Source organism: Phocoena phocoena, chromosome 6 (assembly GCF_963924675.1).
Source record: "Phocoena phocoena chromosome 6, mPhoPho1.1, whole genome shotgun sequence".
Lineage (NCBI taxonomy): Eukaryota > Metazoa > Chordata > Mammalia > Artiodactyla > Phocoenidae > Phocoena > Phocoena phocoena.
Genome location: NC_089224.1, coordinates 109027464 through 109037544, shown reverse-complemented (window position 1 = coordinate 109037544; position 10081 = coordinate 109027464). Strand labels below are relative to the sequence as shown.

General features: G+C 56.4%; 1 protein-coding gene across 1 annotated transcript; it reads left to right on the top strand.

The window, feature by feature from the left end:
• The first annotated feature begins 2258 nt into the window (after nt 1–2258).
• Nucleotides 2259–9652, top strand: C6H9orf50 (chromosome 6 C9orf50 homolog). Its single transcript, XM_065879961.1, is given in 12 exon segments — nt 2259–2458; nt 2539–2613; nt 2615–2744; nt 2746–2776; nt 3029–3110; nt 3214–3348; nt 5943–6081; nt 7243–7261; nt 7597–7762; nt 7916–8002; nt 8870–8924; nt 9608–9652. Coding segments are annotated over 12 exon segments (1164 nt in total).
• Nucleotides 9653–10081: the final 429 nt, after the last annotated feature.

Here is a 10081-nt window from a genome sequence, read left to right as displayed (position 1 = left end):
CCTGGGCTCCTCTCCCAAGCTTCATTTTCCATGTCACTATGGCAAGGGGATAAATCTTGGGCAATCTCAATCTGGAGGGTTCTATAATCTTTGGGGGGCAGCTCTGAGCCTAGCTTTTTTAGGGGTGCCTAAAAATCCACCCCTACCTTTTTTTCCTGTCAATGGAAGACAAACTCCCTTCTCTACACCTGGACTCCAAGGTCTTTCCAGGTCTGGCCAGTCCACTAACCTCAAAGCCTCTTGCATCTCTGAATTCCCAAGCCTCGCACATAGTAGATGCTCAATAAATGTTTGCAGCATGTAAGGGCTGGAGGCCTCCTTAGAAATCATCTAGGTAGTCTGGTGTTCCTCATCCATTTTTTAAAAACTCACAAACCCTTAGAACAAATATAAAAATTTCTCACCTTCCCCACTCAATATTCTGTCTTCCCAAGGAGGTATGCCCTTCCATCCCTGGTTGAGGAGTATTTTCGGAAATGTATTACATTGTCTGGGATGCCTCCTCCAGGCAGACATCTTGTAATTTGAATTCCAAAGTCATTTTATTCATTTTCAAATTGTAAAATCCTACCAGGCCAGTGAAATTACTGGTCCAAACTACACTCGTCCCCCACTCAAGTTTTACAGTACAAGATTTTCCCCTGCCCCGTCCCAGCCAAGAGTCACAGGTGGAGCCCAACAATCCATTTTACCATGGAGCCCTGAGAAAGGAGAGATTTATCCAACACCACACAGCAAGCAGGAACAGAGCATGGACTCACAACTGGTTCCTCGTAGTTTCCAGGCCCACCGCATTCTTACTACCCAGGCTTCTAGTGGAAGTTCCACCTCCAAAGCCACCCAGCCCAAACATGACCCACCTGAGCCTCCCAGATCCAGAGAGGGTAGCTGAACCCAGGGCCCTCCATCCCTGGCTTGGGCCTGGCTGCCCTGGCCAGGAGTCCCACGCTCCCTTGTGACTGCAGCCTTGGCATCTTGCGCACAACAGCCCCGCCCTCTGCCCCCCAGCCTCAGTGCCCACTTCACCTTGGGTGAGGGGCGGATCATAATGACCCTGAAGAGGCCATGGAGGCAGCAGGGAGGGGCCAGCAGAGGGATCAAGCCGGGAAGACGGGCTCTTCCAAGGAGCAGCCCACCTGGTAGGGGGCTCTAACTTCAGGGGACCGTCTCCGGCCCCGCCCCAAAGCCCCACTAGGGTGAATGTGACACTAGAAACCAGCTCAGAGCTGACAACAATCTGGGAGTGGGGTGTGGTAGGGAGGAAGCAGGATCTGAGATGCCAAGATCAGAAATGGGGGGCGGGGGGCTTCCCTGGTGGCGCAGTGGTTGAGAGTCCGCCTGCCGATACAGGGGACACGGGTTCGTGCCCCGGTCCGGGAGGATCCCATATGCCGCGGAGCGGCTGGGCCCATGAGCCATGGCCGCTGAGCCTGCGCGTCCGGAGCCTGTGCTCCGCAACGGGAGAGGCCACAACAGTGAGAGACCCGCGTACCACAAAAAAAAAAAAGAAAGAAAGAAAGAAATGGGGGGCGGGGCTGGGGCTCTGTCTCCCAAAGGGAGAATTTGTTAAAAATATGTCTTGCCCCACCCCAGACCTCTGAATCGGAATCTGGGGCATCTGTATTTTCACTAAGCTCCCACCCAAGGGACTCTGGGGCTCCAGAAGGAATGGGCAGCTGCAGGGCAGGTCACCCTTTCAAGCTGGTTCCAGGTTTCCCAATTCCCACCTCAGCGCTAATAACAGTAACAGCACGTTGAACACTCCAGATGCTAAGTGCTCTCTACCATGTGGTGCTGTTTCATTCTCACAAAGGAGCAGGCGCTGGGTTATCCCCATTCTGCAGATGAGGGCACTGAGAGCAGTTAATTAATTGGCTTGCCCAAGGGTACAGCTAATAAGTAGTGGAACTGAGACTAAATCCTAAATAATAATTTTAAAATATAATAACAACAGCAGCTAGGCTTCCTTGTGCACGTACAACGTGCCTGTCATTATTCTAAGCCATTTAAATGTCACAGTAACTCAAAAAGTGCGTACTCTCACCGTCACCGTTTTTCCGTGAGGTGAGGAGACAGAGGATCGGGACGCTCTAGCCTGAAGCCACTTACTGTCTGGCGAGCCAGTGGTAGTAGCCCCGAACCACGCTGTCCCGCTCCGGGCGCTACGGCCTGGAGGCTGGTCTACGCCCTCCTCTCCACTTCACACGGCACCGCCCCCACTGGCTTGAGGATGCCCTGGGCTGAGCGCAGGGCCAGACATGCCCCGGCGTCGGCCCAGCTCCTGTGCCCAGCAGGTGGCGCCCGAGGGGCTCCCCGGCGGTGGCGACCGCAGACGGAGAGAGAGACCGGCTGCTGCCGAGGCTGCTGCTGCCCGAGCTCCGAGCAGCCTCTGGCGCGGGGGCCTCCGGGGGCTCCAGGGCTTCGGAGGACGGCGCCGAGTGGTGGGAGGCCTCCGCGTGTGAGTCCTCCCCCACGGATCCCGGGGTGGGCGTCAGGCGCCCCCGGTCGCGCCTGCTCGTCCTGCCCACCGTGGCCCAGCGGGCGGCCCGGAGCCGGACAAGGGCTGAGGTCGCTGCTGCCGCCGCCCATGCTCTTGGCCGGCGAGCCCCGGGAACCGGCGCCCCGGGCCTGGACAGTGCGAGGACCCCCGCGGGGGCTCGGCCAGGGAGAACCCCGACTCTATGGGCGACCTCCTAGGAGAGTTCCTCCCTGGCCGGTCCCGGCAGTTCCTGCGCCAGCTCAGGGCCTGAGTCTGCGAAGCAGCCGCGACCACCGAGTGAGGCCCCTACGGCCCCCACGGGGGGGCTGAGTCATTTCCGGTGGGGGTCCCACCACCTGGCGTAGAATAATGGCAGTGTTAGCAGAGTATGCCTGGCGATGGCAACCACCCCTTGAGGGCGGGTGTACCACTGCCCCTATTGTACAGATGAGTAAACTGAGGCCCAAGGCCATGCAACCAGGAAGAGCCTGGTAAGGATTGTCCCCAAGAGAAGACTCAGAACTATTTCCACCTCCTCCTGGCTCCCAGCATCCTCACCATCACAGCATCAAAGGGGTGTGTCAGAACATTCTCCGCAGTGTCCCCGCTACTCCTTCCTCCCAGACCTGGGGTAAGTGTCAGTGACCTGCCGGTGGGGACAGGGTTGTCATCAATGCTCTGACTATGGGGGACCCTGGATCACTCATGCCAGGTGTGGCCTATTTGTCTTCAAGGGGCCAGTCATTGTACTTCAAGAATAGTCTTAAGAAGATTTTGCTCCATCAGATACCTGCTCTGGGGCCCTTCAGGAGAGATCACTCACAATTCACCACGGTCGAGAAGACCAATCTGCGTTCTGGGAGGATGGGGTAGGGGAGTGGGGAGAAAGGGCATTTCTTTCCTTCCTTTCTTTCCTCTGCCTTTCACCCATGAATGCATCCATCTGTCCACCTATTCATCCATCTGTGTGTCCATCCATGAATCAGGTCTTCTCCTAACCTGTTCAAGGATCATCCATCAACATCTGTGAATCCATCCATCCACCCATTAATCAGGTCTTCTACCAACACCTTCATAATTCATTGATGAATCCATTCATATATCCATTCTCCCATTCACCCATTCACCCTTGCATACATCTTATCTGTGAACCAGGTCTTTTAAAACCTATTCGTGAATCTCTCCATCCATCCATCCACCCATGAATCAGGTCTCCTGTTGATCCATTAATCCACGTATCCAGCCAGCCAGCCAGCCAGCCAGCCAGCTATTTCCAAATTCCCACAATTCTATCCATCTACCCATAAATCCAGTGACTGATCATCTACCAATCCTTCCATCCACCTGTAAATCCAGGATGCTATCCATTTTTAGTCTTGAAGCCATGTACAAGTCTACACACTCATCTACACAATCATTCACCCACCTATGCATCCATACGTGTGCCCATCCTCCTAAGATCCAATCCTTGTATTAAGACCTCTTCGAGAATTCCCTGGTGGTCCAGTGGTTAGGACTTGGTGCTTTCACTGCTGTGGCCCAGGTTCAACCCCTGGTCGAGGAACTAAGATCCTGCAAGCCACGTGGTGCGGTCAAAAAAACCAAAAAAGACCTTTTCATTAATTCATCTATCTGTCCACCCACCTACCCAGCTACCCAGTCTTCCATCCTTTCACACAACCCCCCATTCATTCATCCATTTCTTCCTCTAATCTTTATTAGCTTTTACTATATGTCACATATCGGGGGAAGTAAAATAAGGGATGGGGGTAGGAAGAGCCTGGGCATTAGAGCTTAACTGGGCCTAGATGCTGTAGCTCTAATGGAGGGGGGAAAGAATACAGAAATAATTCCTCCTGCTTAAACAGGCTTAAACATGGATGAAAGGTGAAGAGCATCGCCCATGAGTTTAAAGACCAGGGAGAGGAAATACACTAGACCTGCCATTCCTTCTCATCCTGGACCCATGGCAGACAGTACTAACTGATCACAGCACTTTTCCCCCATTGAGCCTCAGAACCCTTCCTGACACAGTGCTCCAGGCAGACACCACCAGTGGATCAGAGCAGGTGCCAGAAATGAAACACATTTGCCAACCCAGGAACTTTAAATCAATCGGACCAAATAAACACACTACTTCTCATAAGATGTAATAAATAAGAGTGTGGAACTCATTATCTTGAATGTAAGCAACAACAGGGATGGATACCTTCACAGTGTTTCCCATTCAGGAGCTAATTCTTGAGCACTTTAAGGTGTGTGGGGTTCCCTAGTAGGCCCTGCTGGGGACAGCTACGCTCCAGCAGCATTTGAGAGGAGACGCTGAGATTTCAGACCAGTGGGCACAGCTGGGGCAAGCCTTTGGCTGGTCCTGAGGCCAGCACCAAGCAGGCATGGATAAGCAAACAGCTGTTGCATAACTAGGTCCCAATGCCTGTAGCCGACACTGTCTTGGCCATCTCCCGGATGTCTGGCTCTTCAATGGGCTTATGAAAAGCGTCCCCTCTGTGTCCAAACGGACATAAAGATGTGGACAGATACCTGGAGTCAGATATATCAATAAGCATTGTACGTAAGGTCAAATGTGGCATTTCTGAATAACAGAGCTGTGGATGAATCCAGCAAGCCCTCCTGCAGCCTTGCTCTGGAGGCTGAAATTAATAAATGTACCCATAACAGATCCCCTTTGTTGAGCACAGGCCCCTTGCCAGGCCCTGTACCAGATGCCTCACGTAAGTTATTTGATACTCACCAGACTCTTTTAAGGATGCTCTTATCGTGTCTACAATACATAGTACATAATTTAAAAGGGAAAACTGTAAAATGGAGACTTGAGGGCAGTCTGCCCCATGTCACAGGACTGGGAAGGGGCATAATTGAAATTGACGATCGTAAGAACAGTTCTCAGTTAGAGGTGCTTACCCTTGGCCCTGCAGACCCTGGCCTGGGTGGTGGTGCGGGGGACGGTGCTTTGCAATCTCTGTCATCTCTTCACAACCCTGTATGGTGGGCACAACAATGATCCCAATTTTACAGACAAAGGGACTCAGGCTCAACAGAGTCAGAACTGAAACCCAGGACTGCCTGACTCCGGAGTTCATCTCCTCATTTTCTCTGCCGAATTGCTTGATATATAAGAGAACTGGCTCTGGAACCAGAATTCAGATCTCAGCTCCACCCCGAACCAGCTGTGCGATCTTGGGCAAGTTGCAAAAAACGAAAAACAAAAACGCTCTGTGCCTCAGTTTCCTCATCTGTAAAATGGGAATAATAATCGTGTTTCACAGAGTTGTGTGGGTTTGGTGGGCTGATGCCTGGTGGGCTGGTGGGCTGGAGAGGCCAGCTGTGGTTGTCAGGATCCCACAGGGAGCTCCGGCCTGCTGGATGTGTGTTGTCAGGGTGGCATGAGGGGCTGGGGGCTCAGGCCCTGGTCCTCCCCTGCCCTTCTCATCTCTCTCACCAGGCCCCACACTACAGAGGCCCCCAAGCTCAAGGCCGTGCTCACCCACAGCTCCTCGGGGGGAGGCTCAGGGCACCGCAGGCGGTGTTGCCCTTTCCGCATGCAGTTTGCAGATGAGACGCTACGGGACACAGCTATGCAGGTGAGCAGACAGGAAGGGGAGCTCCAGGACTCCAGAAAGTTCCAGCCTGAAACCTGAAGAGCAGAGGCTGTGGCCCTGGGTCCTGGGAGTTAGGGGCCGGCCAAAAAGCCCAAGAGACCATTGATCCTGTGGAGGAGGCCCTTGAACTGGCCTCTCCGGAGGCTGTTAGGGTGACCTTCAAGGACCAAGTAGAGGGTCTGAGGTCCAGCAGAGATGTCCCAAGGCTGCAGCTGTGGCCCAGGAAACAGTGGCTGTCCAGGCCTGGCCACCACGGAAGGATTTCTCACTGCCAAGGGTTCCCACACGCTGTATCTGCCCACCTCGGAACCCACAACCTCAGCCTGCAGACCCCGCACATGGCCTCCACGGGCTGGAGAAGGTAGGAACAAAGGCACCCGAAGCATCCTTTTCCCATATCCCTGAAGGCAGACCTCAGAGGCCTGGCTTGGGAGGTGCCCAGAAAGTTCTAGAAGGTCACGCCTCCACGGAAGGCTGGCACTGCCTGGTCCAGCAAAGAAGCTAGGAACCAACCACCAGGCCCAGGCCCCCAGGCAGAGCTTTGCTCGTGTTGGCACAGTTTCCAGTGTTTTCTGAAGTGGGTGTCAAGCGGTGGGAAGAATACACGTCTTTGCTCTGGTACGATCTTTCCTAAGGCCTGCTTTCCCCATCTGCCCGGCCCCTTCTCTTCTCAGGATCCAGCAGTCCAACAGCCTCATCTATTTATTAAGCACCGACTGTGTGCGCTTTCAGGGATCGGCTGCCCCAAAGCCTCGCTGGGGGCAAAGCCCTCAAAATCCAGGACCTTGGCGGATTCAGAAGGAACCCGACCCATCCCCCTCAGGGTCACAGGAAGTTGGAGGTGGAAGCTGCAATTCTGCCCAGCTTCTGGTTGTTCGAAGGGGCAGCCAAGGCCCTGAGGGCAGATGACACAGCAGCTGAAAAGAGATGCCAGAGTGCCCCCTGGCCACCCCTGGGAATCCAAGGAAAGGGAGCACCTGGAGAAAGTTTCTTGGGAATGGCCGTTGGCTGGCACGGGAGACACCTCCTTGACAGCCACTGGGCCGTGGTCATACCCCAGAACACCAGAGTGGAGCTCAGTGGCTGCGTCCCAGCCCTTCCCATCCTGAGGAATTCGGGGTTCCTGACCAGCCGGAGGGGGAGCTGTGGGACAGGAAACACTCTCCGTCCCCATAGGATTCTCAGCATCGTCTCTTGGATTTACATGGTGGGACGACTGGCCTTCCGACTGTGGGAAATGGGGCCCATTTTGGGCTGAAGCAGGAGTGGGGGTGTGGGGAGGGGGGAGGGGGCACAGCTTCGGTAATAGAGGCAGAAACAGTCATGCGGGATAGTTTTAAAACCAGAGCCTTCCCTGGAGGCAGCCAGAAGGCCCTGGGAGCCTTGGGTTGCCATGGAGACAGGACTCTGCCAGATCTTGCCTGCCAGAGGGAGGAGGAGAGAGGGGGGTATAGGTGCCCCGCCTGGGTAGAGATCTCACCCGTGCTCTCTCTCCTCCAGTCCTGCAGGGCACCCTCGAGAACAGGACAGCCAGCGGGTCAGCAGCATCGGAGCAGGTGTTCGGGAGTGTCGGGAGATGGCTGGAGAGTTTGCCCAAAGCCCTGTATACCAGGGCCAAGGAGGACACCATGGCCAACTCATTCGGCTGGGACTTCCCTGGCCTGTGAGGCTTTGTGGAAGGGGATGGGATTCATGCATCTCCTCATCCTGTAAACCTCCCTGTCCAGCTGTGGTCTGGGCCCTTGAGGGCTCTGCCAGCCATGGGTGGGCCTGGGACTCAGGGTCCACACAGTTCATGGGCTCCTGTCCCCCTTAGGTCCCCCCTGGAGCCGAAGCGCCACCTCTCTGAGGACACCTCTATGAACAGCAGCCTGCCCTTCATCCCCAGGCCCACCACCCAGAGGTAGCGGAGCGGGGGCACCTGAAAACCTTTCTGGAGCAGGTGGGCAAATCACCCTGTTCCTGGAGCCGGAAGCTAGTGAGCAACTGCTGGCAGCCAGCCACCTGGAGCCCCCCTGCCTGGTGGGGGTTGGTGCCCAGTGGGGTGACCAGGGCTCTGGGTAAAACCCCCGTATGTGCTCGGCTAAGGGGTGGGCTCTCAGGCCAGGCTGCCTGGGTTCAGATCGCAAGCTCCTAACTTTCGATCGGTGGGGTCTTTTTCGTGTCAGTTTCCGCATCTGTAAAATGGGGCTGACCACAGTGCCTGCCCCCTCGGGCTGTGGTGTAGAATCCCCCTGGGCCCAGGGAACCCCATCTCCTGCCCAGAGGCCCCCAAAACGCCCAGCTGGTCCCCCTTCTTGCCTTAGGAGTCCTTCCTGCCCAGCTTGGTGTTGCACACACGGTCCTGAAACAAGGCTGCCCTAAGGGGCACCAGCTTCCCCTGCCGTCCACATCACGTCGCGCTCAGAGGTGAATGGCTGCTGGTCCCCAAGCCCAGGTGTGGACACGGGTGAGGGGAGAGGAGAGGCCTTCCCTGACCCACAAATAAACGCACATCCCCGGTGGCTGATATCTGCTGTCAGGGCTCACCTTACAAACCTCTCCTAGTTGCTGGTCTTTGGGGGTCCTGGGCCAGGGGGAGGGCTGGGGCAGAGTCACAGCTGGGATGAAGATGGGGGGGCAAGGCATCTTCAGGGGTCAGGCTTGTTCCAAATGAGCCCCTCTTCTGGGGGGTGGGAGACCCTGCCACACATCTCAAACCTGGGACCAAGCCTCTGTCAACCTAGATCAGCCCACACCTGAAACAGGCACCTGCCCCAACCTCCCCCAGCCCAGCCTCCATCTTGGACGGGAACCAAAGGCTGCTTGCCGACCTCCCCTGTGGGGTGAGGGCATCCAGACTGTGGCCAAAGGGACAAACATTTGTCTTCTGTGTTCCCCAGGCCAGAGTCTTATCCCTGGAGGGCAAGCATCTGGGTGGGCAGGGGTCAGATGTTTCTCTCCCACTTAGGGGGTCAGTGTTCAGGGTCACACAGGAGGTGGCGCAAGACAAGGTGGCAGGAACTGCCTGGAGCTTTTCCGACCGCTGCACTGACCCAGCAGTTCCACCCCCATTTGCCTGTCTGCCGGGTTTGGCCCTGCCACACACCTGCGTTCCAACTGCTGGGCAAAGTTTGGCCCCCTCCCCTCTCTCCTAGAAGCAGCGCTACGGCTCCAACCCCTCGCCATGGCCGGGATCGAGGTCTTTATCGCCACCTCCTGGCCAGTGAAGAAACAGCCACGGAATCCACACCCAGGCGCAGTGCTGAATAGCAAAGGCTGGGATTTGGGTTGGACCGGCCGTGGGGATTTTAGGGCCAGGACGGGTTGTGGATGGGGGAGAACTGTTTCGAAGGAGGGCCCTGGCTCCAGAAAAGGCCATGGATCTACCAACACTGTGGGGATGGTATGGGGCAGTGCTACCATTCCCCTTCACTGGGGAGTGTAGTGGGATTTCGATCCCTGGGATGACCTATCCCCTCCATCCCCACTTTCTGGACTTTCACTCCTCCCCCACTCCCCCCCCCAGTACTTATATTTCCTGGAGAGCCTGCGGGTCCCGGAGGAGGCCTGATTCTACTGCACCTTTTCTTCGTGGCCTTGCACAGCCCACCTCGCCCTCTCCGAGCCTCAGTTTCCCCGGCAGAGCCGCGGCGGACCCCAAACCGGCCACCGGCTGCATCGTCGCGCCGCGCCCACGCGGGGGCAGTGTTGGCCTGGCTTTGGCGCCGCCCGGCGCGGCCGAAACTTCTCGGCCTCTTGCTAAAGGGTCGGAAACTTTTCCCCTCGCGCGGCGCTCGCGTCTCCGGCCCTGCGCCGCGCCGCCTCCTTCCACCTGCCCGAGTTCGCTGCCGGACCGCGGGGCGGGGAGGGGAGGCTCCCCAACCCCCAACTTCTCTTTCTCGCTTTTCGTTGTTCAACCAAAATACTGCTAAGCTTGCATCAGCGCCGTCAGCCACGAGCACTGAAGATTGAGTCCCGCGTGCAGCGCACCGGGGCGGGG